The 19,471-nt window shown below is 40.5% G+C and overlaps 1 protein-coding gene across 13 annotated transcripts in view; it reads left to right on the plus strand.

Annotated features, from left to right (window-relative positions):
• Positions 1-19,471, plus strand: part of Ptprt (protein tyrosine phosphatase, receptor type T) — a 1,084,941-nt gene that overhangs the window by 954,400 nt on the left and 111,070 nt on the right. For 8 of the 13 annotated variants that reach the window (XM_026787017.1, XM_026787021.1, XM_026787018.1 and 5 more), the window contains one exon: positions 6,805-6,953. In XM_026787017.1, coding sequence (XP_026642818.1) covers positions 6,805-6,953 — 149 coding nt within the window. Of the gene's footprint in view, positions 1-6,795; positions 6,954-19,471 lie in introns of all 13 variants that reach the window. The other 5 variants (XM_026787014.1, XM_026787020.1, XM_026787015.1 and 2 more) reach the window with 1 other exon arrangement.

A 19,471-nucleotide genomic window follows, 5' to 3' on the forward strand; every position in this document is an offset into this window, starting at 1 on the left:
CCAGGAGAGTGTCCATGACTGGTCAGTGTCTGCCCAGGAGGATGTATATAGTTGTTCATATTCAGGAAAAAAAATTCCCTTAGATGGAACTCTCAAGATTTTCAGTAATAAGCTGGATTCTCCTGTTCCAGACAAAAGAGACTGTGGGATTTTGTGAATATGAATGCTGGAATCCCTCATTGTCTTTATTCCAAGAAAATTTCCAATCTGTACTTAAACTCTTCTATCTGTGGGAATCCTCACACCCCAGCCCAAACTGGAAAGGACTTCTGTCTGGGTTTTGTCTTGTTTTGTTTTCATCTGCATATCCTGTCTTGCAGCCACAGGTACAAAGTACATGCATATTAACTGCTTGTCCAACAAGCTCATGAGCAAAGGGGAAGAAAATAATTTTAGGAAAAAATGAAGATGTAAAGAGGAAAGAGAGCTTTTTAAAGGTTCCGATTACTGCCTTGAAATATTCTCCACCTCTGGAAAGGACCTGCAGAGGAATCCTTAGGCCTCTGTGTTCTCTCTTTTCTTCAGCTTTTAGTACCCCCTGCTGGTGAAATCCTGTGACCCAATTGACAAGAGTTGCCAGACTAATAGAGAAATACTTGCAAATTCAGAAAAGTCACAAGTATTCGAGTGTTAAAGGCCCGGAAGGACCACCCCATGAGTCATAGGACTATTTTATGATGTTTGGCTATTTTGTTTTTAATGTTCTGTGGCTTAAATATTCTATTGGATCCAGAGTTTTGCTTTGTTTTGTTTTAAAAAGACTTCTATGAAGACTAACGCTGCAAATATTCCAAGAACAAAATGCTGAGTTATCTACCCCAAATATCCCAAGGTACATGTATTCCAAGGCCCAAACTGATGCCAAGCAGGGTGTTCCTTCTCTTTGGTTACACTTATCTACTTTTGAAGTGATGATAATTTGTACTTGGAGCAGGATAACAATCTTTTCTCCACTTCAAATCATAGATTTTTAAATAGAAATGTGTGCAACAAATTTATTGAGCATGGGCTGTGTGCCAGATACTCAGCAAGAAACTGGAGTGGATACAAGGAGTCAAAAGCCCTTCTCCCAAGAGGTGCTTACCCTAGAGGGTGAGAGTTGAGTGACTGTCACAAGAATGTTGGGGTGCTTAGCTGACATGGCATCAGAACCTTTCCTGGTCTCGTGCCAGAGTTCAAATCTAGTATTAACTCTCTCTTGGCACCAAATACTTAGAATTCTCCATCTCTGCGATTTTACATTTTCTATGCTTACCTATTCCATGCTTGTCTTTGTCATTTGTCTCTGGGCTTGCAGAGGGTCAAGGTGGAGAAGACACCGCTTTCTTACATTTAACAGAGCCTGATACATGTGTGTGCTCAAATATTTGTTCAAAGAATGAGTCAGCCTGAGAGGAGGAAATTACAGTTCTGTTAGTTGAGCACCAAGGAGCCCCAGAGGAGGTCTGACATTGGAATGACTTTCAGCTTTGAAAGGTGAAGAGAGGTGCCCAGTGGAGAATAAGAACACATCAAGGCCATGAGTATTGAGGATCATGGGGTGGGGGACATAGTTGCCATTTACTAGGAAGTGTGAACAGGAGCCTAAACTGAGGCCTAGACCATAATTTGAAGATTTGTTGGAGGAGAATGCCGCTTGTTGGTTCCCGGATGCCTGCTTATCTTAGATCCAAAATAATCACACAGAAACTGTATTATTTAAATCACGGCTTGGCCCATTAACTCTAGATTCTTATTGGCTAACTCTTATATATTAATTTGTATATTAATTTAACCCATCTCCATCAATCTGTGTATCACCACATGGCAGTGGCTTCCCAGCAAAGTTTTGGCATGTCTGACTCTGGTGGCAGCTCCATGGCATCTCTCTGACTCCGCCTTTTTTTCTCCCAGCATTCAGCCTAGCTTTCCCTGCCTACCTAAGTTCTGCCTTGCTATAGGTCCAGAGCAGTTTCTTTATTCATTAATGGTAATCACAGCACACGGAGGGGACTCCCACATCAGAGATCTTGAGTATTTTCAGATTTGGGTTTTCTCCAGAGAGGGCAAAAAATTAAAACAGAAGAGAGAAGTTAAATTCTGTGATGATGGCAAGAAATACCCATTTTTCCTGTTACTAGTATTATTTTTTATGCTTAAAAATTTGAATGCCAGCTGTGAGTTTGTGTTTTTTTTTCCTCTGTGTCTCCCCCATTTCCACCTTTAGGGCTGTGTTTACCTATTGACAAACCCTCAAAGTGTTTGCCCATTACTAATTTCAGCCAGAAGCTTCAGCTGTGGGTTCATACCCAGGACACTACTGTGGTTTGGAGGAGCCCCACCCCTCCCACAAAGGACTGTGTGTTAAGCCTAAGGCCCCAAGTCCAGTGTTGTAGGTGCTTTAGAACTGTAAGACTTAGTGAACGGTCCTTAAGTCACTGGGGTGACTTTTCTGACCTCAGCCTATCTAAATCATTTTGTTTCCTGCTTCCTATCTCGAGCAGCTTACTCTGCCATGTACATATAAAATGTTCACTCGCTAGAGGAAAAAAAAAAAAAAGCAAGAGGGGCCAGCAAGTTAATGACTCCTAAGCATCCTTGCCTCTTTAGAAAAAGATAAAGTGAGAACTAAGCCTATTGTCATCTATGGAAAATCTATTAAGTAATCCCCAATATTGTTTTAGCTGTCAGATGAGTGTATATACATTTATGAACGTGTTTGAAAGACTTTAGAAAAAGAAGCTCATTGTCTCTGGTATTTTTTATGTAAACCTAGCTTACATAGATATCATATAGCTGATACTTACAGCTTACTTTTAAAAATTTTAAAAACCTCCATGTTTTGGAGAGGCTCAGTTTTTCTTTGTGTGTGTGTGTGTGTGTGTGTGTGTGTGTGTGTGTGTGTGTGAGAGTGCGCACGCGCGTGTGTGTGAGCAAGAGCGCACGCATATGTGTGAATATGTATGTATGTATGTATGTATTTGGTTCTACACAAACGTTTCTATAAAATGTCATTTTTCTAAGAAGCAGCAATATCTTTTTTGGATATTATTACTCCTCTGGAAGCCAATGATTTGTGTCGAAGGCAGCTCTGTCTATATTATTTACCCTGAATGGAATGAGATTGACTAGAAGTTCTGCCTCCAAGGAAATAGCAAAGCTCTGATTCATACTCATTTGTAGTTTCCAAGTTAATTCTCTTATCAGATTTCCTTTTATTTCCTACTGGGGCAATGTGAGCGAGATTGGATGGAGGCAAAATATCTGCTGTATATCCTTTCAAATTTACGATTAAGAAGGTCACATATACATTTTTAAACAGACTCCTTTTTGATAATGAATGAAGAATAAAATTTTGAAATGTCATCAGCCACAAAATTATTCGTTTTTCTTTTCACTGGTGTTCTCTTTGCCAGTTGATTGTCTGCTGATGACGAGAGGGCCAGGCTCAACCAAGCTGTATTTCTTGTCTTTCTTCTGACCACCTGGAGTAATTTCAGTAGTGCACCATCTCTGCCTGTGACCAAACCATTAACGACCCCAAACAAAATGTGTTTCTTTTCTTGAGTGCAATTCCTTCCCCAGGCCAGTTTTTAAGAACAAATAAATGAAGAATTCCACTTTAGGCTACATTGATCTTCAAATTATGGCCAAATGAGGACTCTAAAAGCTATTCTCTTCTCTGTTCAGATTCCCCATGTCGTTTTCTCTGCCACGCTTTCTACTGCTGGACTGTGCTCTGCAGGGACTCCATCGGAGGGGTCCTGTGACACTTGTAGCTTTTAATTAGGTTCAGTTAATGAGAACTGCTATAGGAAGTCAGAGGATGGGGAAAGGGGAATTGGAGTATTGTGGCCTGTAATAATATATATTTATTTATCAATATATATATATATATAAGATATATATTGATAAATAAATCTTGCCTACAGACCAGTGGTAAAGCTAAAGCCAAAGAGATCATGCAATGGTGACACAAACCTTTAATCCCAGGATTTGGGAGACAGAGGCAAATGGATCTCTGTGAGTTCAAGGCTACCCTAGCTACACGATATCAATGCAGAAATAAATCCAGGTAGTGGTGGCTCACACCTTTAATCCCAGTCCTAGGGAGTCACACGCCTTTAATGTCAGCACTAGAGGGAATATAAATAAGAGAAGAGAGAAGTTCTTAATGTAGTCTGCTTAGTTTTGTAGTCATCTAGCCTTGGTGGAGGTAAGACTTCTCTAGTGGCTTGGCTGCTTTGCTTATCTGGCTTTTGGGTTGAACCCCAATTTCTGTCTCTGGGATTTTATTATTTGTGCTTCATTGGCCAATGATTTCCCCTGTGTGCCCATCTAGATCTGACCAGGTCCTCTTTGTGTGCCCATCTAGGACTGACCAGATCCTACAAGAGAAAAGTTCTACCCATCCAGCTTTCTCTTTTCAACTCTCTCCTTAGGGGTTCTGATTATGGCTTCCTCTGATTATCCCTCTGGACTCCTAGGTGGGAAACAAGGTGTCTTGTCTCAATGCTATATCATCTTGCTGCCCCTATGACCTTTTTAATAGTCCTTTCATAAATAAATGTAAATGAGGACTGCTCTTTCGTTCCCAGCAACGCAGACCTCAATAATGACACAGAAACTATGTTAATTGCAATACTATTTGGTCTATTACCCCAGGATTCTTATTAACTAACTCTTACATTTTAAACTAACCCATCTCTATCAATCTGTGTATCATCACAAGGCTGTGACCTACCCTAAAGGTTCCAGTGTGTCCTCCTTCAGCAGCTATATGCCATCTGCCTCCTTCGGCAACTACAAGGCATCTCTTTGACTCCACCTACTCTCTCTCTCTCTCTCTCAATATATATATATATATGTGTGTGTGTGTGTGTGTGTGTGTGTGTGTGTGTGTGTGTGTATATACACATATATATATATGTTGATTCCCCATATGCTAAATATATATATTTAGCATGGCTATATCCTGACTTGCCATAGACCAAAGCAGCTTCTTTATTAACCAATGGCAATAAAACATACTCACAGCATAGGGGAATCCCACATCAAATAAAGACTTCCGAAATTATATTCACTTAAAGGTACCATCTATCATTCTATGTAGTCTGCACTTACACATTAGACCCGTGTTTTTATGAGGAAGCTGTCAGTTGGGAGTTGGACACAGATAAACTCTTCTAACATACTTTTCTATCCAGATTTATCCTTTTCTTTAGTGCTTCTTGTGGCAAGGAGATCATTAACTCTTGACATGACCTATCCAATATTAGGAACATTGTTCCTATGTTACATTTAAAAATTAACCTCTTTAGGATGTCTATTCTTTCTTCACTGAAACAAGAATAGTAAAGACTAAGGTTCAAGCCAAGTTCTGTGAGGACTGGAACAATAGACTCAGAAAAATTTATCCTAAAAATACATATTTAGCCCATAGGTTTGCATCTCATAGGAACATGACAATATATTTAGATGTATGTGTAAACTTGGAGGACCACATGCAAGAAGGGTCATCATATTTTTATCATTTATGAAATACCTAAGCCCCATCAGTTGAAATTTAAGTGAAATAGTTTTTTAATCCATAAGGGAAGAAGCCTTTGACCTTTTCATTCCCCAGTGAGGAATCAAAGTTGCTGTGACTTGATATAATTCAAAGACAGAATCCCACTGTGAGACTGCTGAGGAGGGTGCTGAGACATTAGAATATGGGTGGCTGAGTCAGCAAAGATTTAAAAGCAACCCCCATGTGTTCACTGTCCCCTAAGTGCTAGACACTGTTCTCTGTATATTGTATGTGCTACCTCATTGAATCTGTGTGACTATGTGAGTTTCATCCCGCTATTTGGTGCAATGCGCAGACAAGTTCAGCATAGACAGAGATGAATAAACCTGCCCCAGGCAGCAGAGGTGGGCTATACACACATGCAGATGTCTGCTTAGAGTCAAAGGAGGTGTAGACTCAGTGGTTGGTGTCAGGACAACTAGGGGATGTTGGTGGCTATCTACCGGTCCTACATCCAGACTTCTGGGTGCTGTCTTACATCTTCGGGTGATTCGGATTCACACCAAACTTTAAAAAATGCTTCTCTACAGTATTGTTATTAGAAATGTCTCTCTGGTTCTCTGGGACTGCTGCTTCTATAAGAATGTTTATGAATCAAGCCCAACTTTGGCTTTTCTTTCTTTGAGCTAAAAGACTAACCTTCACCCTCACTAACCACCAAGCCCACTTCAGTCTGCAGCTGTATGGTGAATTCTTTCATTAGTCAATCACTGAGGGAGGCCATACTGTGTCTCTTATGAACTAGCTAAGCCCGATCAGTTGAAATTCAAGTCAACTACATCTTTAAGTCCATAAAAGAAGCTTTTGACCTTTTAGTTTCCCAGGGAGGAATAAAAATCTCAGTTGCTTGGTGTAATTCAAAGAGAGATAGAATTCCACAGTGGGACTTTTGGAGGGGAGGGTGTTTAGAGGAAAGAAAACAGAGGGGCTAGTCTGAACTTTCTTCCCCCAAAAAAGAAAGTGGGGGAAGCGTCATCATAGAGACTCATTGATTTCTCATTATGAGCTCAAATATATATCATGCTCATTGTTACGGATAAAACAACTATTAAATGAAAATGATTTTGAGTTTCAGGAAGGCTGTGTTTACTTGACCCTGACATTGGAGAGCCTGCCTTGTCTCTACTTATATTGAATGAACTAAATACGGTGTTGAGAATGGGGGATGGGAAAAGAGAACAGCCTACCTTCCCAGTCCTCTACTGCAACCAGAATCATCTGACTGTGATTTTTCCCTTGCACATGTCCCAAAGGAAGCTGGCTAAGAAGCAGAAGGAGACACAGAGCGGAGCCCAGAGGGAGATGGGCCCCGTGGCCTCAGCTGACAAGCCCACCACCAAGCTCAGCACCAACCGCAATGATGAAGGCTTCTCCTCCAGTTCTCAGGATGTTAATGGATTCAGTAAGTCAAGTCAACTAAGGTGAATGGAGTATCAGTGGTTACTTTTGGTCCTGGTGCCTCTCCTGTGTACCACTCACAATGACTAAGTCCAGTAAACTGTGGGATAAGAATGCTTTCCTGGGATATCAGAGAGGAAGGGTCTTCTCCTTGACAAAGCTTTGGAGTAGCCCAACCTGATGTAAAAAAAAGAATATGGGACCGGGGGGGGGGGTGTTCAGCCAACATGCCACATGAGCATGAAGTTTGGATCCCCAGTACCCAAAGAAAATGTTCTGGATGGCATGTGCCAATAAGCTCAACACTGGAGAGATGGAGACAGAAGGACTCTCTTGGGCTTGCTGGATAGCCAGTCTAGCCAAATCAGTGAGTTCCAAGTTCAGTGAGAAACCCTGCCTCGAGAAAGAAGGTAGGGAGTGATTGGAGTAGTTACGAGATACCAACAAGCTATATACACAAGCACACACATGCAAATACATGTGAGTGTGCTCATACACATAAACCACATATCCAAAAAAAGAGAAAAAGACAGAATCTCTGCCTAAGCAGATGGAATGGGAACAAGTTATCTTAAATAGAGACAGGTAGTTAAAAATAATAATAGTGACAAAGAAGGAGGAGGATTGTGACCTTAAGGCAAAAAGCATACTATACTGAATTTAGTAGCTGACAATTTTTAAAACTATTTCACATTTACTTTGTAAGGTAGATGAGTCATGGAATGTTTCTCTCTGTGTCCCTAATATTTAAGAAACAATCTCTAAACTCTCAAGGCTGTTGAATTCCATGTACCTACTGGAAGCTGTGCTTCCTGAGTCCTAGATGGTTCTATTAGGTCAAGACTATCTTCATCTTTATGCAGAATTATTAAGGCATCCTTGGCTAATATAAGTAGTTTAGGTTCCACAGTTGACTCATCCAAAGGAGGACTCCAAGGCTGGGTAGTTATAAGCTGAGTTTGATAGCCAGGCTTGAAAAAGCTGCCTTTTGTTCTGATCTTTCAGCCATGCTATAAGCTAGTTCTTTCCTGGATTTAATAATACGATAATAATTTTCACTATATATCTTATACATTATAGATAAAAGGAGCCACATTTTGTAATGGTCACTTTAGATATGGTCTTTCTGGAAGATGTGGAGTGATGAGAACATGAAAGAATAAAGGAAATATATATATATATATATATATATATATATATATATATATATGTGATATATATATCACACCATCTTTGATGCAGACACTCTCGTTTCATTTCCTCCATAATCCTACAAGATACTTAGTGTTGCAGATCCTATTTCATTGGTAAGATATGTTTGTCTCAGTTTCCCAATGCTATACAGATCATTTCTCATGGATTTAAGACCCCTAAGCTGGTATGAAGCAAAAAAACTTGGAAGGTTTTCCAAACAAAATCTCCTTGTGAATGAGACACAGGGCAGAGACTCAAGGCTGTGGATTTTATGCCATCATCCAGGTAGTTCTTAGAGACACCCTTTAGGAACACAGCCTCAAGGAAGGCAATTATGATTTTCAAATGTAGGTGTGCTGTCTTTGGGGGAAAAGGTTAGTCTAAACCTACCCTCCCCCAAAAAAGGCTGAGGGAAAAAGGATACTCAAATTCTTTACCTGCATTCACCAACTGGTCACATTTTTTCAATATTGGCATCTGGTTGCACATTCTCTCACTAAACCCAATCTTCTGAGATAATTAGAAATAAAGTTGAAGTTTTTGGAACATTCTACTTGTAGAGATTTGGGTATGTGGATTCCTAGGATGTAAAACAGCTCTTCAACACACCTCAATAAAATTAATCTTCTTTAAAGAGTGTGACTTGATCCAATGATATCAAAGATGTTCATCTGCAATGTAAAGATCTCTTGTATCCCCAGAACATTCCGCTTCCTTCACTGTAGATCAGGATACAGACAAGGAGCATGTATTCCATTTGGTTTGTTCTTTCTGTCAGCCTTCCTATAGTCCCATGACTTTATTTTCTCGGGAATCTGACATTTTCCAAAGTCTGATGTGGTAGTTCCATAAAATGGTCTCCATGCCGGAGCTCTCTGATTTATTATCAGATTCCATTTAGACTAATCCTATTGGGAAAAGATGGTGGCATTGTTTACTGCTCTAAACTTTATCAATAGCCACATGATACCACTCTGCCCCATTGACAATGCCAAGTTTGAATGCCTCTTAAAGTTGGATAATGGCTTTTACAATAAAAATCTAAAAATATACTGATGCTCTTACCAACAGATATTTAATTTTTGTTTCTTCTTAGCGATAAGAGGAAATCTGTGATCTGCTTCATCCTGCACACAGTTCTTTCCTCCCTTAATCTGGGTGAATTGCCTAGTTCATGTATTTCCTAGAGATTCAGAAAGAGTGGGCAGCCAGAGAATTAGAAAGGCACAGAGGAGCTGCCTAGGAAGTAGACGTAGCACATCCTTGAAGAAAGGTTGATCCCGAGTTGTCTCTGGCCCTTCTACTTTGAGCATTGCAAGTTTTTCTTGAAATTGGCCCTAGTGGTACTTACCCAGACCAAAACTCTCCTGTATAGCCCAGCCTATATAACTTATTTTCTTGTTATAAAAGCATCCTGGAAAGGCATCAGATGCCAAAAGCTTATGGTCCAAGAAGCTTGACAATCACTGTGACCCTGAAATTGTAGGTATTTAATCTCAAGCTTGCTAGTCGCATGGGAAAACAACGTAGGTCACACGGATTTCTTGGATTTCAAAGAGATATATCACCGCTGTTTGCACTGTGGACGAAAAGTTAGATCTTCAAGATAAAAATGCTGAAGACTGGGTGGATTCTTCACTAAAGAGAAAGGGGAAGAACATTCAGTGGAAATCTGATGAGGCATTTTAAAGATCAAGGATAGTCTTCCCAAACAATTCAGTGTGTATAGTGTCCATATTTTATATTTGAATACACATACATATATAAAGCCATGTGTGCTCCCATGTACCTGTGTATACATCTTTAGTTTAATGATATTCCTTTTTAAAAGACAGGAAAAAAAACAACTTTCTACTGACTGGTTATATTCAATTATTATGAAATCTTACATTTGTTAAAATCACTGAATATTTTAGATTCTTTCTAGACATCTAGCATGCAGGGCTGCAGCTGTAAACACACTCTGGAGATTTTTTTTATTTTTCTGAATGCCCTAAAATGCATCAGGTAACTTTTAAAATGCCCTCTGGAACCACTGGGATGAGATTTGAAGGGGAAAATGTAAGTAATGCTTACACTGGAGATGTAGAAATTGCTTCTAAAATCACCCTGATGTATGTAAAATTGAATCTATTTTCGTGACATTAGGGAAGTGGCTGTCTGGCTTCTGAATCGGCGTCTTTAAGAGCGACTGAGATTATGTGCAAAATTTTGAGGCAGCATTGAGAGAGGGAGGACAGGAGAACGGTTATTATATTGGGTAAGATTGTAGAAGGACATGCTTTGGGCAATTATTTCATTATTGAGCAGGTGGGCCCTAGCTTTATTCAAATTCTGCGTCATCCTGCTTAGGTCTGTTTTCTGGCCTTATCTATTACCAGTGACTGCTACGTTTGGCAACATCTATTCAGTCAAGCCTCTCAATATTGTATAGGAACAATGACCTCTGGGACAGCAGGGTGACAGGGCTCTGCCAGATAGGGGCTGCTGTTTTGAGTGCTTAGGCATTCTTTTAAAAGCAGTGCATGGAACATTTCAAGGACAAACAATGCACATTGTTTTCCATTTAAAGAAAAGCTGGCTTTTATTAGGTAATCTGATTGTGATCTTGGCTGCCTTGAGTACTTGTAATTTTTTTTTTCCTGTGATCTTTAGCTCCCTGGGATTGTTTTCTGGGGCTTTCTTCAAGTACCTGCCTTATATATCATGCTTACATCTGCCTCATCTCGTGTATTTGCATGCCTTCTCCTGGCTCATTTTCAGACTAAATAAAAAGCTTCAAAACAAATCAGAGTTGTATCCCTCTAATGCGGGAGCTTAGCCGTTCACCTTTCTCATAGTGCTTTTGGGCATCCTTGTTCACTGGCTACCATTGACTACACCCCCATGGAGCTAGAGTTACAGGAAATTGTGAGCCACCTGATGTGGGCACTGAGAACCAAACCCAGGTCCTTTGGAAGAGGAGCAAGCAAGAGCTTTTAACCACTGAGCCATCTCTTCAGATTCCAGATAAATATTTCTATTGGTGCAACACATTTCAACAGTAAACCCTTATTTCCATGTCATAGATAATATAGGTTTTCCATGTTATCTATTCTTCATATGGGGAAACTGAGGTAAAGAGTACATGTTCTTTGACAGGTCATAATCAGGACACATTTTTCTTGTATCAGTTATAGCCTATCCACCCAGTTCTACCAAGAATTTAGGGAAATACCCAACAAGAGTACCCTTGATAAAAACAATATTAAAAAATAAGATTAAAAAATTATAAATAAAAAGAATAGAGTCAAGTCAATGAAACATTATCATATCATTATTGAATCTAAATATGCAGGCTAGATCATATTAAAATCACCAGACATTAGACCATTAAATGCGCTGCTAAGTCAGGAGCAAGCTGAGAAAAGTAGTTATAAATTAGGAACACACCTCACGAATAAATATTTTTCAAAATGTACTTATCGCAGTATTTTTTATTTGTGGATGTAGATGTATTTGTGTGTTACTAGCTTTTAAATAGCGATCTGTCTCTTGACTTCCTGGTAGCAAACACTTGAAGAAGGTAACTTGGAGGAGTACCTACTATGCACTGGATCTTTTGTTTTTTGTAAATTATTGTCAAACCTCCTCAGAAGTATGTGATTTCTATATTACCTTCCCTTTGAAAATGAGGACACCAGGTTTGGGGCAGCTAAAGTAAACAAGCCCAAAGTCACAGAGCACAGAAATAGTAGATTTAAGATTAGGAGCCAAATAGGGTTACCCACCCTCAAACCAGAGTCATTCATTGTAGCTTAGCAATTGCCAGCTCCACTGAGTGAGCTTTTTTGGTACTGGCAGAGACAGACAGTGCTATTTCCCAGTGACAGGGTGGGTAAATTTTCGACCACATGAACAAAAGTTGCCACCACCTCTCTGTAGAACACAGAGGACTATGTCTGGGTACCGCAATGGAACCAGGTTGTCACGAGATGCTGGCCAGCCTTGTAGGAACCCTGTCATATGTATATAACTGAACCCACTTGATAGTAAACTGATACATTTATATATTAAAAACATCTTCCTAAAATTCTTTGAAGAATCGTTAAAGAAATCGACATCCAAAAGCACACATTCCCCTTTGCAAGCTGGGCATTTTTGTCTTTAATCTTTATCAATCCCTTTACCGTGAAGCTGGCTAGAAAAGAAAAGATACAAAGCAAAATAACCCTGCAGAGCAGGAGGACAGTGCCTCCTCCCATCTCCTCTATTCATCCAAACTCCTGCTGCAGATGCACCTGCCCAGTAGATGCTCGCACAAACAGGTTCTGTATGAATTGTCCCTCTAGGAGATTCCGAGGAAAGCAAGACTTTAGATCAGTGGTCTCATCCTCATTATTGCCGAGCTGGTGCAGTCTGCAGAAGACAGAGAAATAAATGAACAGCAATGGTTTCTGGCCCCTGACTCACCACGGGGCAAGAAAACAGAGGTCCAGATAATGTGCACCTTTGTTGTATGGCTTTGTGCTAAAGCAACCTGCACAAAGAACTCCAGGACTCTTCCCACTTCTTTGTGACCAAAATACACTTACAAGTACATTTCAAGAACAAAAATGTGCATTGTTTTCCAGCTAAAGAAACACTGCCCTTTCTTCAGTAGTCTGATTTTGATCTCACTGGCTTGCATATTGATAATTCTTTCCTTGTGATTGTTTGTTCCTTTTCTGAATGTTTTTTCGGGTGCTGTCCTTGTATATTGTGCTTATGTCTTCTTCATCTTAAGTATTCATGTGTCATCTTCTCCTGGTTCATTTCAGTCCAAGCAGAAATGCTTCAGGGGCTGTTTTCTTCTGATGATGAGAGTAGCCTCTAAAGCCTGAGGCATGTCCTTGTCACTTGACAGACAGAACTCATAAAAGGATTTCTTTGGGCTCAAGTCAGTGAATGCTGAAGTTTGATTCTCTCACAGAATGGTTGAGCAGAGATGGGGCGGGCAGAAGGAAGCACTAGGAAAATGCAGCCCAATTTAGTTTAGAAATAGGGCTTTGGGAAGATAGTTGAGGACTTTAAAATGTACCAAAGGTTGGAGAGGACTGTGGTGAACTCCTTGGGAAGGTGAGCCAACTAAATTGTGGACTTGGTATGTAATGTTGATGACTGCTTCCTCCATTGAGGACCTTATCTGGGTCTGTTTTATTTCTGCTGAATACTTTTGTGTATTATTGTGTATCTAATCCCAAGCAGCATAGCTTGGTAGAATTTTTTTTTGTTTTTTTTTTTTTTTTAAGACAGGGTTTCTCTGTGGTTTTGGAGCCTGTCCTGGAACTAGCTCTTGTAGACCAGGCTGGTCTCGAACTCACAGAGATCCACCTGCCTCTGCCTCCCAAGTGCTGGGATTAAAGGCGTGCGCCACCACCGCCCAGCTTAGAATTTTTTTTTTGGCTTGGTAGATTTTTTATGCCGGTATTATAAATAACATCACTATAGCATAAAATCCTAAGCATGATTCCTGGGTCCTTTATAAGAACACACTTTGGCCATTGCCCAAATCGCTGCCCATCAGATACTCATTGACAATTTATTTATATGAGTGAATCAATCAATGGATAAATGATGGAATTACGATTCATACTAAGATTTCTCTAATTCCAGGCCCTCACACTTTTCTCAGAGTAAATTTCATCTTCTATGAGTCTAAAATCTGTCACTATAATTTCAACTCATTTCTTTCTTTCTTTCTTTTTTTTTTCACCTGTGTACCAATCAGTAGCCCAGCGCTAGCTTTGTCTGCCCTCTGGTGTTGATAGGGTAATGGAATCAACCTTTCTGTTTCTGTGGCACCCACCTCCACCCCATCTGTTTAACTCTTAGACTGAAGTTTCTCTCGCAGCCAGGTGTTTCTCACGCACTTAGTAGACCCACTTCAGTTATCAGGCTTCAATAGAGTACACATCCCCATTTTCCATCCGCTCAGAACCTCCGTTGGCCCTTCTATCTATTTGACCCATGCTCATGGTGTAGAGTTCCCAAGAGAACCATGACACTCTAGTCCAGGCTAGGACTTCAGAGAGCTGTCCTCATCCTCGCTCTGGATTCCAAACTGACATTCAGAGAATACTGCTTATGTTTGAATTAATGTCCAAGTACCCATCACAAGCCTGCCTATTGCAGATGCCATTGTTTCAGTCAGAACTGGCACACTGGCCTATGTGAAAATGACTTTTCAGACCCCAAAAGAGAAAGGATTTGATGTCTTATTTATGCCAAGTCCACCAAGTTATGTGTTAACTTCCAACTGTGTCCCACTGACATCATTTACTCTTCCAGGTCTCTAGTCTCAAAAGGGAAAAATGTGTTCCTGTTTATGATAATAGTTATCCCTGTTCAAGAATTAATGATATTGTGGCTGGAGAAATTACTGAGGGGTTCTAAACACTTACTGTTCTTACAGAGGACCCGGGTTCAATTCCAAATACCCACATGGTGTCTCACAATCATCATTGACTCCAGTTTCACTGGATCCGGTGCCTTCTTTTGGCCTCTGTGGGCACCAGACACACCTACACTGCATAAAATTTACATGTAGGTAAAAGACTCATACACATAAAATAAGACTACATCAGTCTTTTAAAAATAGTTAATGATATCCCTATTTCAATGCAGAATACTTAATATCATATTTATTAGCATCATTATCATATTGAGAGGATTAAATAAATATTGTAAACTGATGATTTAAAGATGAGGAAACAGAGACTTTAAAAAAAGAAATAAGCAGAGGTCCTAAAGCTTCATAGCTTTAAATGTAAAACCTAAAACCTGGATCTGTCTGATATCTTTATCCCCATAGTGAAAACCACTCTTATACTGCCTTATGGAGGATTGGCATTGTTATTGCCATTTATAGACAAAAAAAAAAAAACCTAAGCTTATTCTAACTGTATAGAAGTCCACTGTGCTGTATAGAGTTTAGATCTGGTTAATGTTGGCATGCGATATTTGTTTTTATTTATTGGCAAGTTTGTAAAGAAAAGGAATTCTGAGTCGTTCATTTAGAGTGTCCCAAAGCCCTGTCTCCAAATAAGCGCCATCAGCAGGGTTAGTGCTTAGGGATAAACAAGCTCAATTGTCTTTCAGGTAATTCCAATGAAGTTCAAGTTTAAAAGTCACTAGCTCGAGGTAAAGCTAAGGTCTGTAAGACTCGGGAGCTCGTGTGCCTCATTTGGTAAGTTGTCTCTGATATTAACAGAGTTACAGGCTCACTAGGTGGAAGGCTCAGACTGCTCTTCTCCCTGTAGTGGCTGTTTCAAGAGGACATTGCTGTCAGAAGTATTTGACCTGAAGGCTGCTAGCACGTGTCAATACAACTGAGGATCCACCTGTCAGGGGTTATCTCTCAACCATATGGGATTTTCTTCTCCTTTTGCCTGAAAAGTGAACGACCTAAGAGTCAGGATAGAAGGAACGGAAATTTCCAAGGTGAAGCAATGATGAGTCACACCGCAAAAGGCAAGAGCTCAACTGAGCCCCACGAAGAGGAATGCAGAAAAAGGAAGTGCAAAAATTCTGTTTGCAGGAACAATTATCTTTTCTGGTTGCTCCGGGATTAAATTGAATCTGGGAGAAGAATTGAATGTTACAAGCTTGCCACCTCCAGTTTTATTGAATATTTTACAGGGATTATTGAATATTTTTGCAATCATCCACTTGACTGACAGATAAAGGACACGCTTATTAAACTCCTGGAAATGCAGAGTTGTATGGAATTGTTTGCTCTTTGGAAGAGAGAAATAAAAATGTAAGTGGCCCTTAAGAAAGTGGACAAATTGTCCATCACAAACATTAAGGAGTTAGATGTTGGCAAATTGCTCAGAAGAATTTTGAACAAAAATAGATATAGCACAATAAACAGTAAAAATTAAGAAGTGTCTAAGATACTGTCTGATCCAGCCTTCTCTTATTGGAGATGGAGAATTTGGTCCTGGGGGTGGTTTCTAAAGATCATTCATTAAGTCACTGATGGAATTAGGAATGGTTTTGGGGTTGTGACCATTTTAGCTCTTTTTCTACAGTTTCCTTGACGGGGTTAAAATGCTGTGTATACTGTATAGTCATTAGTGGTTTGTCTTCTAGTAGTTTCTGCATACATACCCCTGTCCCCAATCTGATTTCTGCACAAATAGAACCTCCTCAAATTGAATTATCCTTTTCATCTCCTCGTTATGGGAGTAGCTGAGGTGTTCCTTTAAATATTCATCGAATGTCGACTGTAGGGGAAATATTATAGGGATTGCAAAGATAAATAAGACACGGTCTCTGCCTTCAAGGATATTACTCTCCTCCACGAGGAGACTTGTAAGTGAATCTGTTTCAATAAATATGGTAAGCGATAGAGGAAAGGCATGTATGGTGTCACAGGAACACCAATCAGAGGCTCAGCAGGTAATTAATTCTGTCTAACTGAGTTAGCAGCTGCTCATTTAAAGGCCATGCAAGAGAAGACTTGTCCCAGGTGAAAGGTACAACAGCTTGGATGTGTCGAGAGCATCACAGACAGACACAGAGTCTGGTGCACTCTGCTGAAAGCCTATGGTCTGAGATGAGACTGGACCGGAGGTTGGCACTCACTAAGCAAAGGGCCTCCCATCCTTAACCGTGTTAAGTTCACATTCCAGGAAGGCTAACCTGCCTGAAAGCTGAATGAGCCTAATGCTGAATCCTGGCTTCACAGGCTCCTTGAGTCCTGCAGCTTTACCTTTGCCTTGCAGAAGTAGGGACAACATTTTGTCGTCGACAGCCCTTCACTGTCACTGTGAGCTGGCGCAGCCATTCCTTCCCAATAGCTTTTCAAAAGGACATCAGTGATGCAACAAAGCTGAAGGCGCTGCTGAAGATTGATGCTAGGCCACTGCATCTCCAGAAGAAAATAGAATGGTGCTCTCCACTTCACAGGTGGTCATGAATCATAGCAGGCCACTTAGAATGTGCTTCTCCGAGTAATCAGGGATAAAGAAAAGATGCTGGAAATGTAAATATGGAGTTGCTAGGTAGCAGAATAAACCAAGACTCGGAGATCATTTTTTTTTAAATCTCCTCAGCTCAAAGCTACAGCCTAGATAAGTGATAAACTCAGATAATTCTACTGACTAACATTTTGTGGAGTGATTAGTGTACATGGTCCTTTGAAGGCCTCATTTTGTATAATATTGGAAGTAGTTATGTAGTGCAAGTTAAAGAAACTGAGGCTCAGAGAGTTGAAGTAGCTTACTTGAGCAAAGCCATGTGGGTCCCAAAGAAAGCAAGCCTGGGGTTGAAGCAAAGGCTTTATGGGACTGATCTGTCTGCAGCCCCTCCTAATAACAATTCTGTTACTTGACTTTCCTACTCTCATTGTGTCTCACTCCTTTTCTATAGCCATTCAGTCCCTTTTCCTTAGTGGGTGCTGTTTTATTTTGTACAGCCTCTCACCACTGAGGTCCTTGGGTCTTTCTTAATCCTGAAGTGCTGTTCTCACTCCAGGTGGCTGCTGTTGCTGCTGAGACATAAACCAAGGAACAGCCCAGACTGGAAACAGATTCCGGTTGGAGTGGGTGGTGCATGCATCTCAGCCATCAGGATTGAGGTTCTAGTGAGTCACTGCAGAGGTGTCAGGTAGGCAGCTAAATCTGGGCCCTTGAAATCTACCAGAAAACAGCCTGGGGACACAAATGTTGACTCTGACATACACACAGGTGGTTAAAGACCTTGCTATAAATTAAATAGAGAAACTAATGATCAAGGGGTCTCTGACTGTTATCATCTTCCACCCCCTCTTCTGCAATCATAGCTGAGGCTTGGGAAGAGGGAAGGTGCTATAGATGTCCACTTTAGATGTGAGCATTCTACCGACTTTCATTCTTTGCATCTAAACCAGTTGTAGGTCTCGGTATTAATCATCGCCTACCACCTAAAGAAGCTTCTCTGGTAAGGGTTGAGAGATGCCCTAATCAATGCATGTGATGATTAGTTACGAGAATTTAGTGTAATACTATGTCTATTAAGCAGAATAATAATGCTAGGTCATAGACCCTGCCTATCCCCAGGCTCTTGTCCCTGATAATGGTGCCACTTATGAGTTTAAACTTACGGAGTGGACCTTAAGTCAATCAAAAAATGGTTAGTTATTCCTGTGACATTCATGCCACTATTTCATAGGTCTTGCCAGGCCAGAAGTTATTGTAGATGACTGGTAATTACTCTATCCTGGTAGAGTGACTAGCACTTTCTGACACTATAAAAAGCTATCCAGAAGGAATGTGCCTTTTGTATCAGTACCAGCTCAATTGTTCCATGTTCTCTGATTCAAGTGTGTGGTGTCTTCAGTGATAGATTCTTATTGTCAGGTTCTGGAGGGTAAACTGAAACACTGACAACAGCCCATGTCTGAGGTTCTGTGGGGTCTCTCTTTCCAGCAAACCATTCATGGCATTAAGGTTTTTATTGGTTATCCTGTGGTATCTGGTAGGAGCATTGTTACCCTGTTATACGGTACCTCTATTTAGAGTTTTTTGGTATTTTCATGGGTGCATGGGTGTGTGTGTGAGTGCACGCTCCAGCAGTACTGTTCCATATGACTTCTTTGAAAGGTCCTTAGTGTTAGCTAACATCCATTTTCCCTCCTCTACCATGCCCTCCCAGATATGGTGGTTCACACCTGCAATTTCAGCGCTGGGAAGCTGAGGATGGAGGATCAAAAGTTCGTAGCAAAGTTGAGACCGGCCTCACCTATGTAGGATTGTTGCTCAAAAAAACAAGAATGAAATCAATTTAAAAAAAAAAAAAAAAAAGAGGCGCTTATTCTGAATTTTGTTGTATCTAGAACTCACATGGTTTTCTCCATATCCACTCTCTCTATTCATCTCTTCCCAAGTCATTATCATCTCTTACCTCAGTAGAAGAGCATAGTCCACAAATAATACATAATATCTGTACTGGCTGGTTTTGTATGTCAACTTGACACAAGCTAGAGTCATCAGAGAAGAGCGAGCCTTGGGTGAGGAAATACCTCCATGAGATCCAGCTGTAAGGTATTTTCTCAGCTGGTGATCAATGAGAGAGGGCCTAGCCCATGATGGGTGCTGCCATCCCTAGTTTGATGATTCTGGGTTCTATATAAAAGCAGGCTGAGCAAGCCTTGGGAAGCAAGCCCGTAAGCAGTAACAGCCCCCCCACCCCCCATGACCTCTGCATCAGTTCCTGCCTCCAGGATCCTTCCCTGTATGAGTTTCTGTTCTGACTTCTTTCAGTGAAGAATAGCAACATGTAAGTGTAAGTCACATAAACCTCCCCAACTTGTTTTTTTGGTCA

This window comes from Microtus ochrogaster, linkage group LG8 (genome assembly GCF_000317375.1).
Source record: "Microtus ochrogaster isolate Prairie Vole_2 linkage group LG8, MicOch1.0, whole genome shotgun sequence".
Classification (NCBI taxonomy): domain Eukaryota; kingdom Metazoa; phylum Chordata; class Mammalia; order Rodentia; family Cricetidae; genus Microtus; species Microtus ochrogaster.